Raw genomic sequence first — 20,453 nt, forward strand, 5'->3', positions numbered from 1 at the left:
GATAAACAGAAGGACGGACTGGAAGCTAGTGATACCTGATGTAGGGGAGGAGAAATTGAAGATGAGTTGGAGGTCATCAGCGTAGTTGTACACTGTGACCTCCTTTTGTTGCAGTGCAAAAATAAGAGGGAAAATGTAAAGGTTAAACAAAAGAGGGGAAAGGGAGGAACCCTGAGGGACACCACATTGCACCCTGCGTGGAGGGGCAAAGAATTCGGCCAGGTGGACTGCTTGGGTACGGTCAGACAGGAAGGAGCTGAGCCAGGCCAATATCTGTCCCCCTATGCCCGCCGCCTTGACACGGGACAGAAGAATGGAATGGTCCACCATGTCAAAAGCGGCGGACAGATCCAGGAGGAGATAGGGTCGAGCGTGTGTCCGGCAAGGTGGGTGAGGGTGTCAACAAGTTGTTGGAGTCCGAGGTTGGCCAGGTTGTCCAGAAGTGTGGTGGTGTTGCTGTCGTTTTTCTTTTCCAGGTGGAAGTTGAGGTCTCCCAGTAGAATGTAGTTCTCGGAGGTGAGGGCATGTGGGCTGATGAAGTCAGTGATATCTTCGTTGAATTGTGTGCGGGTTCCTGGTGGTCTGTAGATGAGGGTGCCTCTAAGTGTGGTTCTGGGGTCGGTGTGGATCTGGAAGTGAAGGTGTTCGGCGGTCGAGAGGTTATCGCCGGAGCTGGTCGTGATTCGGATGGTGTTCTTATGGAAGATGGCGATGCCTCCTCCTGTTTGGTTGGTGCGGTCTTTTCGGATGATCTTGTAAGCGTCCGGGATGGCTATGGCGATGTCGGGCGCTGATGAGGTGTTCATCCAGGTTTCTGTAAGTAAGGCGAAGTCCGGCGATGTGGTGTCGAGTAGGTCCCAGAGTTCAGTGGCATGTCTGTGGATCGAGCGGGTGTTTGCCGGATGCATTTCAGGTGGTTAGAGTGCGAGCTGTGTTTGGAGTTCGAGGATTTGGTGTGGGTCATGACGCAGGCGAATTTGCAAGAGTGGCAGGCGAAGGGTCCCTGGTTGTGTCCAGGGGCAGCTTCGCAGCATTGTGGTTTGCGTCCGGGGTTAAGGGCAGAGAGGGAAGCGGCATCATAATTAATGCGGGAGGGGTGGGTTTTGCGGGGGCCAGGGGGTCTGGCGCTGGGCGCGGTCCAGGCGCGGACGGGCGTAGATGGGCTTACCTTTGGCGCACCTTCGGCGCGCATGGGGCGCGACCGCTGCGCGTGACCGCTGCACAAAGGCATCTGTCATATGCGGATAGTGGAGGGGAGGGGCGAGGGAGGAGCAGCTGGGAGGCAGGAGCGGGGTGGATAGGGCGGGCTCCGAGGGACAACAACAAAATGGCAGCTGAAGCGAAACCGGAACCCGTTGGGGAAACAATACAACTAACGCTGTGGGCAGAGAGGCACTATCGCAATAAGGCACTAGTAATTTATTCTATCTAGCAATGCGAGCGCTAGGCAGGTCAACAGCGATACAAATTGATACCAATTGATACAAAGGCAGGAATAGACAGTGAAGCAATGCGAGCAGGCACAGTGTAATTTAGGGCAGCAGAGCAGCACAACGATACCCAAGCAGCAGAGCAGCACAACGATAGCCAGGCAGCAGAGCAGCACAGCGATACCCACGAGAGACCAGGGGTTGTGGGGAGCGACCGTGTCTGACGGAGTCAGGACGGTCACAGCGCTGCAATCGACGGGGTGAGCCTTGGCAGTCAGTGGGAGGGAGGAGCAGCTGGGAGGCGGGAGCGGGGTGGATAGGGCGGGCTCCGAGGGACAACAACAACAAAATGGCAGCTGAAGCGAAACCGGAACCGGTTGGGGAAACAATACAACTAACGCTGTGGGCAGAGAGGCACTATCGCAATAAGGCACTAGTAATTTATTCTATCTGGCAATGCGAGCGCTAGACTGGGCAAAAGCGATACAAATTGATACCAATTGATACAAAGGCAGGAATAGACAGTGAAGCAATGCGAGCAGGCACAGTGTAATTCAGCGCAGCAGAGCAGCACAACGATACCCAAGCAGCAGAGCAGCACAACGATAGCCAGGCAGCAGAGCAGCACAGCGATACCCATGAGAGACCAGGGGCTGTGGGGAGCGACCGTGTCTGACGGAGTGCAGCAGAGTTGCGGTGCTTGCAGGTAAAGTCTTTGATGGCCATGAGTCTTCGTAACAGAAGGCAATCTTAAATCAAGCCCTTGGAAAGCATTGGAAGCAAGATTCGCTTCCAGGATAGAAGCAGCAGGTCAACACAGCAAAGCAAAGAGCAAAGTAGCAGTCTCTCCTGACAGCAAACCAGCTTTTCTTCCTGGCAGAATGTCCTCAACCCAGAGGTGTATGGTGTCATAGGTCTAGTACTTATACCCATCTGAGCCTTTGAAGTAGGCAAACTTCAAAGTAAAGTCTTTCTAGTGAACAAGATGCTGCCTTTCCATGCCCCGCTCCAGACACACTACATGGGATGGAGACTTCTTTGTGGGAGAACAGGCACAGCCCTATTCAGGTGTCAGTGTGAACTCCTCTCACTACTCTAGTTCAGGAAGCCCCATCAGCTTGTTGATGGGCCATTAGGATATGCAGGGCACACCTCAGCTCCTTTCTGCGACTGTCTAGAGTGAATGCACAAACAGCCCAACTGTCATCCTGACCTAGATGAGTTTTCAAAGCCGGCAGAGGCACAGAATGGTTGATGTAACAAAATCCTCACTTTCTAAAAGTAACGTTTTCACACCTGCAATTTAAAAACCAACTTCATTAAAAGATGTATTTTTAAATTGTGAGTCCAGAGGCACCAAACTCCAATTTTCTATCAGCTCCCAAATGGCAGATGAACTTGTAAGATGTTACAACAAGCATTTGCAATGCAATAGGTCTTGCATTTATGCGAGTTTAAGCTATTGGCATTGTAAATGACAATGCCTTTTATTTATGTTTTAACCCCTTCGATGCGGCGGCTATTCCGCCGCAGCGCTAACGGGGTGGGGCACTCGCGCGGCGGCTCCATACTAGTGACGGAACCACTCCGTCACGGCTCGCGGGCGAGCTGTGCTTGTGACGGAACGGTTCCGTCACGAACCCGCCCGCCCACTAAAGCCTCAGCGCAGGCGCGTAATCAGCGCCGCGCAGGCGCGGCGAGCGGGCCGTGACGGAACCGTTCCGTCACAAGCACAGCTCACCCGTGGCTTGTGACGGAGCGGTTCCGTCACAAGCATGGGAGGGGTTAAAAACCAAAACATAAATAAAAGTCTTTGGGCCAGATGTAGGTAATTCCCATTTACCGATTCCTAAATACAGAATTTTACCGATTCGGTATTTAAGAATCAGTAAATGGAATGTAGCTAATTATTCAGTAAATTTTACTGAATCGGTAGGATTCGGTAATTAAGAATCGGTATTTACCGACTTGGTAATTCCCATTCATTCCTACGGGCCTGGAGGCCCATTGGAATGAATGGGAATTACTGAATCGGTAAATACCGATTCGGTAAAATGGGGAACACATTCAAGGGTGGCAGGGTGTCACATTGACACCCCGTTGCACCCCTGAATAGTGCATGGGTGCACATGTGGCACACATACATGCCCTAAGGGCATGTATGTCTCACTCATCGCACTGTTGGAAAAGCAAAAAATAGCTTTTTCAAAGGTTTTCGTTATTTACCACCAACTTGTAGTTGATGGTAAATAACGAATCCTTAACTGAGGAATGCACTCACTTGAGTGCTCTCTACATTACGGATTCGGTAATTTACCGAATCGGTATGTTAAGAATTCGGTAATTTACAGATTCCTTAAGTTACTGATTCAGTAAAATACCGAATCCTACAATCATGCCACCTACATTCCAAATGCCAAATACCGGTCGGTAACGGCCAAAATTCGGTAATTTCGGCCGTTACCGACCGGTATTGGGCGACCTACATCTAGCCCTTTGTCATTTACAATGCCAATTGCTCAAACTCGCATAAATGCGAGACCTATTGCATTGCAAATGCTTGTTTTATCCTTACCTCTTCTACCGCTTTGCTAAAAGGGTGAATATAGCAGCTGTGTATCTCATAAGGGCTCTATAAATTAAACGTGCTGAATGGTATGCCAGAATCTGTAATTAGCACAATGCTTGTTTTTTTCAAAACAATGATGTTTTGAGGAAGACCGAAGACTATGGCTTTTAATGCAAAAAAACCAAAAACGTCAGCAACCAAATGAAATCTGAGAAAGCTCCGTTTTTGACTGTAATAATGATTGAACTGTCAAAGATAAGTGTGTGTTTAATTTTGTCAAGCGTTGTACTTCCAGAGCACCCGGAGGGGTGAGTGGGGGAGGGGCAGATGAGTGATGAGCACAGTGCGCGTGCACGTGGTGCCTGTAGAATTTGGCCACAGACTGTATTCCGACAAGATGGGGCCAAAGACTGCCTGCAATGAAAGTCACTTTAGGGCCTTTGGTTCTAGGGTGCTGGGCCCTGGAAGTCTCTCTCCAAGGCGAGAGCACCGCCAAGTTATCAACTCAAATGATATTTATTAGCTCGGAACTGTTCGCCACCCTAAACCTGAACGCTAAATTGGTGAATCACCTCACTGCTGGTCGGCACCCAGCTGTGCACAGTCTGTGCACCATTTGAAACTCAACCTTGCTATTAATGAGCCATTCCTCTTAAGAGTTTAGGTTTCTAATGTCCAACTGAGCTATGGCAGGCTGCTGGAGACAGTCACATACCTTCTCCTCAACAAATCATGTACTATAGTGCATTAACCACCATATTTGTGTTACATTGCACCAAGAAGTGTCCCCAAGATGCAACAGTGATGTAATAAATAGCACATGATTACTGAACAGAATATATCAGAGATGAGTCCTTCAGGCTGCTATGACCATTGTGCTAAGGCACTATATGATCATTTTCTTGAAATCACTGAAGGTAAAGGCTAGATTTTTCCTTTCCAGATATTCACACATAAAAGGGGGATCGGAGGTTCAATCTGATATGTGCTACATTCTACTCATAGCCATAACTTTCAAACTGTCACATTAATTTGATGGTTTCTTAGGAGCAGAACTTTTAAAAATATTGCTCAGATAACTAAGAATATACAGGCCACAAAACCTACAATTCTAGCAAGGAATACTGCAATAGCTCAATACAGCTCCAATATTTGACACAGCAGGGCTATAAGGTGGCTTATTTTCTGTATTCGGTTTACCTGTGATACTATACCAACTGATGAGCCACTGAGGATTCTTTGTAACCTAACCCCTTTTAAACAGGGACATTAGTTCCTCTACCCGCTAGACATGAATATCAATGTATTTCACTGCTCAGCTGTTGTCTGAAGGTGCCACCAAGAGCCAACTCTCTGAACTGTACAAGTGCATGAAGTTACTTGGCAACCAGTCCCTGAACACCAGTGGCTGGGAGTCCATCTGTGTCTCCAAGGAGGTGGATGTGCCCATAAGCTTCACGACTAGCTATGTATCAACAACACAGCGATGAAAGGCGGCTCTTTCTTGGAAAGAGATTACACAGCTGATGCAGAGGGATAACAAGGTTCTTACGAATATCAGATGTTCAGTCAGCATTAAATGAAAAAAAACTAGCACTTCGCCTAGATGCTGATCAGCAGAAGGGAACTCAATGGAGTCAAACACAGAAAAGTTGAAGAAGCAGCTAGAACCTTGTCCTATCATTTCCATACTGCGCAAGAGGGGACATGAAAGGTCAAGAAGGACCCACTGCGAAACCAATGGCAGGATGGAAATGTGCCTTCCTGCCACTGTAGATAAAAATGCATTTGAAGCAGATCTGTGGTTGAGCTATATCAGATTTTCCAAGGATCAGAAATGGCAGAATACATTATTGTATTAAATGTGCTGGAGCAGTATAGAATTCCTTCCATCTCAACATATCAAGAGCTATTTCATGAGCCCTAAATCATACATGTAAGAAAAGACCCATGTAGCATTGGCACCTTAAGTGAGCTGAGAATGGTAATTATATCACCTAAGGTATCTCCGTTAGGAATAAATAAAACCAGCATGTAGCTTGGCGTAATACCACTATTTCATGAATCCCCTCAGCTGGTAACTAGTTTCCAAAGTGCTGAAGGCTCCTGGTCCCCCCTGTAGGATCAGTTAGATGACAAGGCCTTTGATAGTGTCAACCAAAAGACAGCAAAGGACTGACCTGACCTAGGTCTGGGTAGAATACACTAGTGTAACAGGTCCAGAAACAACCGGTGCTCTAAATTAAAAAAAGGTGCTTTAAATGTTGCATGAAAAAACTAAAATCAATGAACACCGAGAAGGGGAAGTTGGTCATTGGCCTCTAGTTAACTTGCATGGCACGTAGCACAAATGATTTCTTCAAAAGGGAACGAGTGGATTCCATTACTCAGCATTTTATCTTTCTTGTCTTAAAGTGCCAATAGATTCAGCAGTTACGGGCATAGAGCTTGGAACTGGTGTAACGTTTTAATTAACTGATGTTACTTTTTTATTAACTGCATTCGACTTTTTTCTTTTCATCTTCGTCTTTCAAGTTATACCTTCAAGGCTTCAATATTATCTATGTGATTCAGAGGCTGCGTCTATTAACACCTTAGCTGCGTCGAGCGTTCAGCACCCAGTGCTGAACGTTCGAATAAGGAGCGCTGGCACGTCGGCCAACGGTCGTGCACAGCACTGGGGAGGTAGCGCTCGTGACGACCGTTGGCCGATGGCAGCGCTTAAGGGGTTAAACATTATAACTACCAAACAGCAACAAGCTGTCTCTGTGGAGCCGACAGGGGGGAGGGAAAGAGAAAGTGAAAGCGCGATGCGCGTGCTGGATAACACCAGCCCTACACAGGGACAGGAGAAGTGCACGTGTACGGAGTGCACGTCTTCTGTCCCCCTTCAGAGGAGGCGGCAGAGAGGAGATGCCATGCATGTGCACATGGCCTTTCCGTGCACGCAAACGGTTTGTCTCTCTTCGCAAACCAAAGCGACAACAATGCCCTCGCCAAGGCAAAGCAACGCATGCGCTGCATTCGCTAGGTGAGACCTAAAAAACGAAATTAGCCCTATTTTACTACCTGGACATGTAAAACATCACAGTACATGTCCTAATTTTTATATACACTGCACTCTGCCCCTGGGCCTTCCTTGGGCCTACATTACGGGTGAAATATGTAAGAAAAGAGTAGGTTTGGGTCTGGCAAGTAGGTTCACCTGGTTGAAATCACAGCTTAAAATTGGACACACAGACACTACAGTGGCAGGGCTGAGACATGTTTGGAGGGCTACTCATGTGGGTGGAACAATCAGTGCTGCAGGCCCACTAGTAGCATTGGATTTATAGGCCCTAGGCACAGACAATGCACTGTACTAGAGACTTACTAGTACATCAAATTAACCAATCAGGCCGAAGCCAAATATCATTACACCACAGGCACAGTCCCTAGAGGCATAGATTCTGTTTACCAGGTGGCATGGTGCACTACGACCAGAACAAATATGTTGACAATGGCTGTCTTGAGGTCCAAGGGCCCAACAATGTCCATGTCCACCCTCTCAAAAGGGGTGCTAATGACAGGGAATGCTGGCAAGGGGGCTTTACACTTTGCCCCTGAATTGCCACTAGCCTGGCAGGTAGGACAGGACCTAGAGAATGCATCTGAGGCTTTCCTCATTTGAGAGACAGGCAAGTCAAAAGTCTTGTTTTGCACCAAATGACCTGCCTGTGGCACACCATGAGCCGGAGCCAGTAGGAAGGCCCTGAAGCCCAGGGGAAATACCAAAACACTGGTTGCACTAGTCTCAGGAGCCTTAGGCTCACTATCCAGGACACCATTCTCGCAGTAAATCAGGTATTAGCCAGAGGCGCAACCAGCTGTCTGGGTCTCAGCCTGCAACTGAAGACCCACAAGAGTATGGCACTCCTTCTGCGCCTTCAGGAACTCCTGCTTGGTGGGAACTCCTTGCTGCTGCCAGTTGGACAGCTAAGGCAGGTTCCCTAGTTTGGCCTCAGCCTCCTTTTGTAAGTTCTGGGGTGTCCCCCTTAGGGTCAGCCTCCTCCTGTGCCATGGGAGTTTCGGGAGTGGGTTTCCCATGCCCCTTGCCCTTCCTCATTTTGGCAGGCACCTGGGCTTTTCTTCCTGTCTCCGAGTCTGTGGGGATAGTTTCATACTGTCCCTAAACTTCTGCCTTTACTTTTCTGGAGTCAAACTATATTTCCTGATTAGGGTTTCCTTTATTGAGGGATACCTCATCCTGTCACTCACAGCAAGGACCATTAGGGTGTCCTTCCCCTCCATAGGGATATGCTCCCACTGACACTAGCCCCCCAGGCCCACTTAGGGATCTTGCGCATCTGAAAAGTAATTTCATAAGCCTCCAACCATCTGTCTGTCGTCTCCCGTCCCATAGTCAGGCACCATACCCTTGGGTAAATGTACTCTCTTGTCAGATGACACTGAAGAAATGCTGCCACCATATTGGTTCACTCTGCCGTCCTGCCTTTATGTCCAGCTCCCTCAGTCTTAACTCCTGAGCCAATCTTTTCTCCTCCAATTGGAGCTTAGCCAGCAACAATTTACATGTTCCCTTCTCTGTCCTGGACCTCAGCTCCTCTAAGGACAGGCTTATGTATGATATATTGCTCCCTGCTCTGGTGGGAACTACTGCTCCTGGCAGGATGTTGGCACCCTGTTCCACAGGCAGTCCTGGATCCTCCAGTGAATCCTGGTTCACTGGAAGTGACCTTTTGCTGGTCCACCGACCTGGTGAAGCCTTTAGTAGAAAGCTCAACCCTCTACAGATGTCCTTGAGCTGGACTACAGTGTAACTCTCAAGTTTGGCCACCTCACTTCAAAAGAGTGAAGCTATCTGATGGCATCGGCTTATCCTGGAAATTTCAACGCACAATAGGCTGAAGCAAGGATGTATTCTGTCTCTGCTTTGTTTTGTTTATACATATCTGACCTTACTGATGATTTGGTACATTCGTTTGATGATGCTCTAAAGCTGGCAGGACAAAAAAAACAATTTTTAACATATGCAGATGATTTAGTAATCTTGGCGTCCTCTCAGATAGGCCTACAAAGACAACTGAGCAGAATGCCATATTTTAATGGAGCAAACCATGTTAATTTTAATGAAACCATGATACTGTCATTTGAACGGTAGGGCTCCAATTTCATTTGGAAAAAAGGAGGTACTAGCTTTGAAGAGGTTCCAGAATATACATACTTGGGAGTTATGATTGATATCAACTTAAAATGGAAAAGCCATATGGAAAAGTTCGGAAGTAGAATTTTAAGTGTAAAATGTGCTCAGTGGTGTATGGGGGAGAGCAATTGGTCCTACTTTAGGCGTCCCGAGGGCCAACATTATCCCTGTTCTTTTATATGGGTCTCTAATTTGGAAAGTCATTCAAAAAATTGTATCCATTTTGTTGAATTCCATCTGAAGATTTTTTTACCTAAGGTAGTGAACATCACAGTGCGGCTTATAGGTAGAATTTGGTCTTACGTCTTTGGTGACCATGGCTGGTATTATCACAATTAATTGCTTGTTAGATTGCAAGTCGACAGGAATTAACACTTTAAAAGCAATTATTAATAATACCTTGGCGAGGAATATGCCAGAGGCTTTATTGTCTGAATGTTCAATGGTTAGGCAGCTGTCAAAATATAATCTTCCTGCATTGGGAGTCTTAAGAAACAGGCACAGATTTGTTCGAAAGATAGAAATAAGGTATGGCATTAAAGAAGTATGTCTGCTTAAGGATACAGAGTTTGCAGCAAGATATAAGCACAATTAGGATGTCATATAAACCTATACTATTTAAAGACAATCAACTATAATATGCATCCCTGAGAGAAGAATGTTTCGATGCATTGTAGGTTTCTGTATCTGCCTTTTAAGGACTACAATGGCTCACTTCAAATGGGCAAACGTAAGGTATGTGTAGGTTATGCAAACTGGCCTACACATCCTTTGAACATGTTACATGTTTATGTCCATCGTTGTGAGAGGTTTGGAAAAAATACCTCAACCCGATTTTTAAGGCAAAAGCATTTCAAGAATTTCAGAAGCATTATTATTATTATTATGTTTTAAAGGGAATATACCAAGGTTGGTGGCACAAATGTTAAAGCGTGGGGAAAAAGTTATCGGTCTGTAGATAGAATTAATGCATTAGTTTTAACCTTTATATTTGATGTATCTGTTTTAACGTAATCATGAAAAAGTTACCTTTTCTGTCTTGATTTTACTGTGTAAAATATTGTAGACAGTTTTAACGAAAATTAAACAATACATTCTTCATAAAATAAAAAGTAAGGGACAACAGTCTGTGTGGATTTGCCTCCCAGTTTTTAGTCTGCTGGTAACCCTACGTAGCAACTGATAAATGCTGCAACAACATGTTTTTCTTGAATGCAGAAAGCCCCACCCTTAAGTGAGAGGCTAACCAGACAACCAGAAGGAAAACAGGAGATCAGTGGTGAAGCTAGTTGGTTGAGCGATATTCTTCTGTTGTCGCATACAGCTTTTTCTAACTCCTCTGCTGCCAGGACTTTTCCAAACACTGTGCTAAGCCTTTTTTTGGCAATTTGGGGTAGCTGGTAGCTGGCGCTTAGGCCCCCATAACTTTTTGTCAACATAAGGTATCCCTATCCAATTTGCATCTCTTTTTTTTCCAACATCCTGAGGATTCTAAAGATACCCAAGGTTTGTGGATGCCCACGGAGGGGACTGGGAATTAAGCCAAAACATAGCTAAATTTGTTTTTTGGGGGGAAACAAGTGCTGCAGAAGAGTCAGTTTTTTCCCTGCAAACGACTGTAAGGAAGGGTTTGCGGTGCTAAAATCACCATTTTCTCAGTTTCAATGTTGGCATTTTACTGGGACATAGCCCATTTCTCCAAATGTTTTTGTGTGCTCAACCTCTTTCCAGTTAGTGGTAAAATTAGGTGTGAAACTCATGGTGGATCCCAAAAAGTGATGCATTTCTGAAAAGTAGACAAAATTCCGAATTCAGCAATGGGTCATATGTGTAGATCCTTCAAGGTTTTCCAGAGGGCTTGATAGGATGGGGGTTCCTACCCCAGGACACGCCAGATCCCTGGCCCCATTTCATGCTTCTGAACCCAGCCATGTAGGGAAAGCCGCCTAGGGCCGCAGGACTCACATCACGTGCCCTTTGCAATGTGGCAGGCTGGAGGAGGGAGCTCTGGACCAGGGCGCCCACCCCATGGGCCAACAGCAGGTAGAGTAAGGGCCTCACCAAGCAGCAGACCCCAGGTCAGACAGTCCCTGGCATAATGGAAGCTCTTTGCTTGATATACCAGCTGAAGCTGGGTCAGCAGTTCATCTTAAAACAGGCCAAGCATGCCCAATTGATCGGAGTACACAGTGCTGGCCGGGCTCTCCGCTGGAAGGCCACCCTGCACAGGGATGCCAGCTTCTTATCCCTGCCTGCTACCAGTCTCAGAGGAAAGGCCAAAACGAAAGGGTTGGGAGGCAGGTGTACACCCAGGCCCCTCAGGACCCGGGCATGCAGGCCCGGGCCGGGGCTTTACCCGCCTCATCGCCAGACCACAAGGGGTCTGAGGTACCCTCTCCATAGTAATCTCGAGAAAAAAATACCCCCCTTTCTTGTAATCCGTGTGCACAGAGTGACTGAGGGGACCGAAGGCTCAAACGTGCCTGACCTTCTGGAGCCCTAGCTGGGATTGGAGAGGCAAATGAGCCCTCATCGGGACTTCCAGGGTGGCTCGGCTATCTAGAGCACCATTGGAAATCACTGTCGCGTCCAGATGGCTGGGCTCGAAGAACTGGCATCTGGTTATGCTTGCCTTAACAAACAGGGCTTTCACTTGTCCTTTGATGTGAAGGGGGCTCTGCAGCCCGGAAGCTTGAAGCCCCACCTGGGCCTCAGCCACGGGGCTGCAGAGGAGGGCCCCAGACCACCAGTGGGTCCTGGATACCCTGTCCCTAGATCTGGAGGAAGGCTACCCTTCTTTCTTGTAATTTGTGCACACCAAGTGACAGAGAGGACCGAAGGTGTGCACCCAACAGAGCTCCTGGCGCCCTGGTGCCCTGGCTGGGGTCAAGGAAGCAAATGAGCCCTAATCTGAACTCCCAGGGCAGGCTCAATAGTGGAAAGCAGCATGGTGTGTGACCAGATGGCCAGGCTCAGGGGACCCTGCCACCTGGGTGCTCGGATTACAAGTTGGGCCTCAGGCACGGGGCTGCAAGGAAGGTCCTGGCGGAGCTCCGACCACGGGCCCACAAGCAGCTTGTCATGCCGGCGAAGTGGGGGAGGCCTCCCCAGGCCTGACAGAACCCCGTCCTAGGCCCTTGGCAGTGCGACATGCCGGAGGAGAGACCCCAAGGGGCCCTTGGGCCTGGTTGGAGCTCCTGGACCCAGTCACACAGGTGAAGGCTCCCCGGGCCCGGAAAAATGATATGAACACTTGTTCTACGATTTTTGATCCCTTAGAATTTCAACCCTAGCTCAATCAGCATACAGGGAAACCTAACCAACCTAGAGCTATCGAGGGTGGGCTGACTTGCGTGTCTCTCACCACGTTTTGTTAGCCAGAATGCCTTGCAAACCTCAAACTTTGTCTAAAAAACACAAACGTCCTTCCAACCAGCATTCTCCCAGGTCTCCTGATGCAAATGGCAGGGGAAGCACTTCCCATGCTCCTGAGGCTGGAAAAAATGAAATCCCACTGTTGTATACAGCAGAGGGATATCCTGGACATGCGAAGATGATGTAACGGTTATGTCCTCTGCACACAGTCACCGTGGAGGAGGACGTAATAGTTACGTCCTGTGCACACAGTCACTGTGGCGGTGGACGTAACCGTAATTTCCTTGGCACAGAAAGGGTAAATACCCCTCACCAGCTTCAAACTTCATAAACCTGCTGAAGTTTTAAAACAATCTACAAGAAGCAGAAGAAGATCAAGCTTCATGACTACATATAAGTAAAACTAAGAATGCTAGTAATGTTAGAGATTAAACGGCAAACAAGCGGCTGAGGGCACATATGAATGTAATTCACCAGGAGCTCAATGTAACCTTTTGAGACGCTTATTCCTGCCATTCAGGCATCCCCGGATAATTTTTCTGGTAGGATCTATGCCTGAGAGTGTTCATCCAACGATTGGGTTCAGATAGACCCCGACCACTTACCTGATTCAGGTCATAATAACAGGGTGTATTGTGTGTCTCTCGCAAATCCCTGATCCTTGTTTTTCTTTGCACATAATTCTCTCCCGGTCCTGATGAAACACCAAAGGATCCATTATGGACCGACAAGGCGTGAAACATGTTGCCCTGATTACTACTCTACATCACCACTTACCTTATTGCAAAAACGAACAAACCCCCCTATTAAAGAAAGGGACATGAGTTCCGGTTTTCCCTGTTTTTAACTATACCGTATAGACCCCAGAATAAACTCTACCTAGGGTACCGCCACAGTATTTTTAACTCACTTGCACCCTCCCCACACACCCACACTCACCACTACGGAGTTCCTCTAAAAAAGATCTCCCCCCAAAGAGCCCTCTTGCATGGCCAGTGGGGGAATGCAGCGCCACCACCACGAGGACCATAACGCCCAATGATGAAGCATGACATAAGAGGATTTCCCATGTATCCAATCTTCATCCATTGATTGAGATAGGGTTACTTCAACCACTCTTGCTCTCTATCTACACTTTATGCTGCCGACTAGGCTAGCATTCACTTATTGGAACAGTGACCCTCTAGTGATTTAAAGTTATAAAATGTGTGCCATTATACCATTATTCATCAAGACCACATAGAAACAAACACATTTAAACTGTAATAACATGTTATATGTTAACCCCTTCCATGCTGGGCCGTTTCCGCCGCTGTGCGGTAAACAAAAGAACAGGGCGGGGCCGTGACGAACCCCAGCCGTCATCAGCACACGAGCGCCGCAGAGCGTGACGGCTGGGGTTCGTCACCAGCATGGAAGGGGTTAAAATGCATTTTAGGTTGTAGCATCATCGATGGAAGTTTTTTGGCAAATCTTATGCAAAGTAGGTATGCAAAACTGTAAACTGTGTGGCATATTTATGAAATTTGTGGTGTAGGGCAGTGCAGCAAGTCACATTACTGCACTGATCTATATCACCGGAAAAGAGCAGGAATGCAATATTCCAGATTTATTAAGCCATTTAACCCCTTTAGTGCTGCGAACGTCCAACGGTCGTCGCGTGCACTACCTCGCTAGTGCTGCGCACGACCGTTGGACGTCCGAATCCCGTTAGCGCGATCGAACGTCTGCACTGGGGCGGAATTTGCGACGCGCTTAACGGGTTAAAACCACACAAAGTGGCTTTGCGTGGCTTCATAATTCTGACTTAGTGATTTGCGTCACACATGTACCCTGTTCCATGGTGCAAACATGACACAAACGTTTCATAAATATACCCCTGTATTTCAAAAAGCATCTACTCATGCATAGTGCTAAGACACTCACAGGAGCTTGCGTTTAGGAAAACACCAATAAATATATACTTAAAATAATGTATCTAATTAATTTAATATTTTAATACATGGAGAGGCTATTCCACCAAATGAAAATATAAATATTAGAAACAAAGAGACTTACCACTTGACCATTTTGTGGATTTTTATGAGCATATGGGGGCCCACGGATGTGGTTCCACATCTGACCAGAAATCATGGCAAATACAACACACTGAAAGCCAAAATAGAATCTTTGTGAAAACATATATCATAAATGCAAACATTAATAGGTGTCATTATTCTACTACAAACTTTATTTTATGTAACGCATTTAAAATTACAAATAGTCTTGCATCACATGACTTATGCTTTGCAGATTAACATCTAAGTGGATTTGTATTTGGTTTTGCAAAATGCATTTATATATCATGTTATTAAAAAAAAAGTTACATTATAATTTATCACTTTCAGTGAAGGCTTCTGCATGACTTATATAATTAAAAATGTGGCACCTGTAAACACCTTAACAATGATCTCTAACTCGGGTGGTGCGGGTACAGCAGATACTGGCCAATCCAATTACAAATTTTGTCAGATGCGGAAGCCCAGTCAGCCAAAATAATTTGATAAAAGGAGAAAAATGTGCTTGGAACTGGAATCAGGGAAAACGTGGTATATGACCCAGTAAATCTGCATTTCTAGTTTGAGGTTGTAAGCTCATTGTGGCTGGTAACTTGGTTGGTGAAACCAACCAGAATTGATATGGTATCTCGGGTTGCCAGGATCTTTGGCACCTTCAGCTACCACCCCACTTGCATAAGGGCCTCATTAAAGCTTTCTTATGATAAAAGTCTAAGAATTATGTCTGGAAAGATTTGTAACCAGAACCAAAGAGATAACATACAAACTACGACATTAAGAAAATGTACACACCAGAGCGGCCATGGCCCAACCAGTCTTGTTGTAGATGAACTCCAAGTTGTTTCTTCTGAGGTACAGTAATCCTCCAACAAGTGAAACTAAGAGGGCTAACGCAATTGTGCCAGAATAATTAGGAGGACGAAAAACTCGTATCTGCAAAAAGAAAAGAAAAAAAATTATTAAAGTCTTTTCTGATCTGTAAAGAATAAAGCAGACAAAGACTCAATGATACTGCAAATTGGTTTTTGTCAGGATTGTAAATCTCTCTAGTAAGGCTATTTGATTCAAAGTATTATACTACACAAATTGTCACTCCACAGCAAGACAAGGCTCTGAACTCTTTAGGGGTTCTGTTAGAATTAGGGGTCACTAGTTAGCGAAGGTATACATCCTGTCCAAGTAGGAACCCTGCCATTTAGTAAGTATGAGTAAAATACACACCTAAGTTTGCCTGTGTTTACCTCTGGTAGCTTGGCACAGAGCAGTCAGTCTAAACTACAGAGGCAATATGTAAAGAATGTGTATATAACCCACAGTATCACAGTGAAAACACCAGAAATGGACACCACGTCAGTTTAGAAAAATAAGTTATCTTTCTCTGAACCAAAGAAAACCAAAATGACAAAAATCCAACATACATATATGAAAATATAACTTTTAGAAGGTGAAAACAGTTCTGTCAATAGGAAACTCTAGATCCATCACTTTTAGCACAAAGTACCTGGGATGCGTCAAAATCACAAGCAAAAACAGCCACAGGGAAGGTGTTGTTTCAGTTCCTAGCTCCAGGGGAGTTGATGCATCGGTTCCTTACTGCCACGCAGGGGAGGTGATGCATCAGTTCCTTACAAGAGAGGAGGTGCATCATCAGTTTCTTACTGCAGCCCGAGTTTTCTAGTTTCAGCGCCCAGGTGCGATGCGTGGGAAATCTGGACACGCTGGAGATGATGCGGTGAAGGTGGCCCGTGGGCTGTGATTATATTTTTCTACTTTGGTTCACCCGGTTGTTGTAATTGATTTACTTATGTATTTAAGTGCTGTGATTCACTCAACCCCGCGTTATTAGATGTCATTCCAGAGATATGTAAACATAGAATGTATTCAAAATGTTCCCATATTTAAATAAATCACTTGTAGGCATCTTTACCTTTCCTTAAATACCCAAGACCACAAGGGTACACTGGGTTGCTCAATTACTTATTATACCGCCTAAAAGTGGCATTATCTCAACTGTGACTTTACCATTAAAGAAGGCATTAAATTACAATTCCTTAGACAACAAACATGAAATGTCAACCTGTTTCCAAGTAAAAGTTATCACTTATTAAATGTGATAAGGTAACCTTGTGTTATCCTATTGGAGAAGTAGGCGTTGCAGTAGTGAAAAACAAATTTGAGAGTTTTTCAGTACAAGGATATGTCAAACAATCATGTACATGTCCAGCTTTTTAAATACAATGCACCCTGCCCTCTGGGCTGGATAAAAAAAGGTTTAGGCCTGTCAAAAAGGCTTATTTTGAAAGGTCAAAAATAACAGTTTAAAAGTGCACACTTGTTGCAATAGCTGGACTGAGACATGTTTAAAAAGGCTACTTAAGTCAGTGGCACAATAAAAGCTTCAGGCCCATTAGTAGTATTTGATTACAGGCCTTGGGTACATATAGTACCACTTAACTAGGGACTTATAAGTAAATTAAATGTATCCCTCCTGACATATCCTATATTTGATTCTTCAGCCTGAGTCTGTCTGCGATAAGATCAGATAACTGTAGGATGCTGTATTTGCTTGTGCTATCTCTGTCGATTGATGACGTTTCTGAATGGGTCAGGAGCAGCGCATGCACTACGCCTGAGAGGTAATCAAATATAGGATATTAATTCTCTTATAACACAGCACACGTCTCTGCAGTTTTAACCATAGATTTGGCATATGGTACCATGCAGCCGCCCACTTTTACAAAAAGAGTATTTTTGTCAGCTACAATTGATCTCGTCCTTAAGATGGTCTGAGGGACTACTGCCGGACAGACCGAAACGTCGACACTCTTCTCTATTCCCAAGATAATTTGTCACTCTGAAGCAATACATTTTTTCATTTGGAGATTTGTTGCGCGCAATTGATTTGGAATAGATATTTAGTCATGTACTGTTAGGACAATTTAGTTTTTGCTTCTTTGTATGACTGTATGCTAAATGTTTTTATGTACTCCTTTATTTCAAACAAAAAGATATAAAACAAGATATATTTTTTCAAATTACTAGGTCTCCCCGTGTTTTTTCCATTAAGAAGTTCTCTTTGTATTTCTTGTTGTCTAATGACACTTTAGCGTTTGTTCCAATAGGACTGATTCCACGATTGATTCTTGAACAACTTTAAATCATTGTACAAAAAACCCTTGTAGGCCTCATTTACCATGTTTAGAGTTTAATGAGGTCAGAGTCCTCCATAATGAGATGTAGGTGCACTGCAGCTCACAGATGAAGACCTCTGGAATCGATAGATCGATCCATCTCCCTGCCGAGCACCACATTCAAATCCCCACCCCAAAGAGTTGCATCAGGACCAAGCATCTCAGCTAGCCTCCAAACTTCAGCGAACAAGAAGGGACCATCAACATTCGGACTGTGGACAGAGAGGAGTTTACAGGATGGTCGAGCACAATACCAGGAAGGAGGACAACCTGTCCTGTGTGTCGCAAATGACTTGGCTTGTACGCCATGGCAGTCCCATTTTAATAAAGATCACCATCGTACACCCAAAGTTGAAGTAACAGGCAATGTGTACTCTCCCACCAATCCGGACCTCAATTGTGACAGCGTCTCTTCAGTAAGGCGTAGCTCTTGCAGAAAGCAAATGTCTACAGAGTGTCTATTCAAATATGGAAAGGTCTGACTCACCTTATGATAATCATTTAAGCTGCTGACATTCTAGGTAGGTGTCTTTACAGACCCTATATCAATTTAGTTATTAATGTGGGCAGAAGCTGACATCTGTCCAATGGGTAAAGCTAAAAGCTAATAACTGTACCAGCCGAGTGATATGCAAAGAAAGAGAAAAAATGTAAAGAAGAAGCAGAGGGAGGACTGTGTATAACCCCACAAACAAGTAACATAAAATAACATGTGTATTTGTAAAGCGCACGTTCACCCCTGCTGGTGCATCTTGGAAATGAATAACATATGTTTTATTGTTACCCAACTCAATGGTACTCATTTTATCGACCTCAGATGGTTGAAAGGCTGAGTGGACCCTCTGGGATTTGAACCTGGGACCACAAGGTTGAACACAAGCCCCTGCAGTGGATGCATTAATCCACTGAGCCACCAGACCCGGCTTTCTCCCTCCTACCTTGCCCACCCATCAAGCCAAATCTATTGCCCCTCTCCTAACAAAAAGTCACATAGCGCATTGCAGTTGGTCAATACTGGGAACCATCCCTTTGGGGTGACCTAGGAGACCGGCACACTACCGAGCTATAAACAAGCTTGGTGGCTGGAGAGGACAAAGGTGTACACATCAAAGCACAGCATGTTGTTATGGACGTTCCCTAGGCAGGAGTCAGCTTCGGGACCAAAAGTCAACCTCATGGTTCAGTGGGGGAGCAGTGAGCATAAGCTGTGTGCCAGGCAGTGTCTTAAAATCTAAATCAGGAGAAAGGAAGGGAATCATCAACAAGGGTCAGAAGCAGAACATTACGGTCAATAATCAAAGTGAAAGAGCAACCCTTTGCAATAGTCCACCATGCAGCACCACCAAGTTTAATCAGTTTCAATGAGTTGCGATCCCTCCTGCACATCATTCTGCGTGGGAGAGTTGTACGTTTTCAATGGGGGAGTTTAATATATTTGGCATCCTTAGAGTTGTCTATTTTCAATGGGAGAGTTTACATATTTGGCATCCTTAAAGCTGTCCGTTTTCAATGGGAGAGTTTTACATATTTGGCATCCTTTTTGGGATTGTGAAAAGAAGGGTTTTGCTTGTATATTCTAAGCAAAGTTTGACAGTTTTCAGAAGCAAATTTGCAAAATGGTGCGCTTAACCAACAAGAGGTCTGTGCGCGCAGTTTGCAAAGAGTTTGTGAAATCAGGAAACATGGAGACTTCATATCATTTATAATGCAGAAGTCTTTGTTCCCTGCCAAGGCATAGGGCTGTATCTTGGTCTCTGTAATTCAGTTATTGTGCGATATTAGGGTGAGCTGGAGTGCCCGGCCGTGGGAGAGATCTGTGAGCTCTTTCGACAATAAGCATGGGAGATAGGTCAGATCTGAAAAGTGTGCGTAACATTTCCTCCACAATGTCTTCCATACTGCCCATACTCGAGAATCCTGCACCCCAACAATGCATTGATTGCCCCGATGGGGACAAGCTTCCAAGTCTTCATTTTTATTTATTATCACCTCAAGCACTATTTCCATATAAAGAAGTTTCAGTTTCTCCTTGTCTGCAGCACGTTCATCCTAATCACCTGATGTGCAGTGTTCACGTTGATCAAGTCGGTCATCATATATAGCAATTTTGTCTTTCAGTCGATCAAACTGTCTGCAATTAAGTCAATTTTAGTGCCAATTACGGTCAAGCTCTGTTTCAAATCTAGGAAGATGGTGCATATATCGAGGTGTGGGGCAGGCTCTGCTCTCTCCACTTAGTAGTGCCCCCTGCTAATCACCAAGCGGCGGCTCAATAGCCTTCGTCTGATGCAGGCATCATAGTGCCAATATCGGCAACACTCCTCATCCCCCCAAAGCAATATCCTGGAGAAATAAAAAGACAAGACACTTTTTTTGTGGAAAAAATTGCTGCAGGTTTATTTGCATAACAAATATGCCAACATGGTGGGTTATCTTACAGGCGATCCCAGGGTAGGCACCCCTCGCCGCCAGCCCACCTGATGAGCCAAATTATACCGGGGCCCTAGCCAACCGGTGTTTGTCAGATTTGATGGAGGGGATTGCCAGTCCACCCCATTACTCACACCCCCAGAAGGGGGGCGGAGCGTTCCAGGCAACCCCCTGTTGCTCAGCCCACAACCACCCTTA

General features: G+C 45.5%; 1 protein-coding gene across 2 annotated transcripts in view; it reads right to left on the reverse strand.

Annotated features, from left to right (window-relative positions):
* The window catches only part of TUSC3 (tumor suppressor candidate 3), a 1,509,257-nt gene that overhangs the window by 802,480 nt on the left and 686,324 nt on the right, over nucleotides 1-20,453 (reverse strand). For both annotated transcript variants that reach the window (XM_086963342.1, XM_086963341.1), the window contains exons 5-6: nucleotides 15,427-15,567; nucleotides 14,636-14,725 (exon numbers count right to left, since the gene is read on the reverse strand). In XM_086963342.1, the coding sequence (XP_086819468.1) occupies nucleotides 14,636-14,725; nucleotides 15,427-15,567 (231 nt within the window). The remainder of the gene's footprint in view (nucleotides 1-14,635; nucleotides 14,726-15,426; nucleotides 15,568-20,453) is intronic.

This window comes from Lissotriton vulgaris, chromosome 3_1 (genome assembly GCF_964263255.1).
Source record: "Lissotriton vulgaris chromosome 3_1, aLisVul1.2, whole genome shotgun sequence".
NCBI lineage: Eukaryota > Metazoa > Chordata > Amphibia > Caudata > Salamandridae > Lissotriton > Lissotriton vulgaris.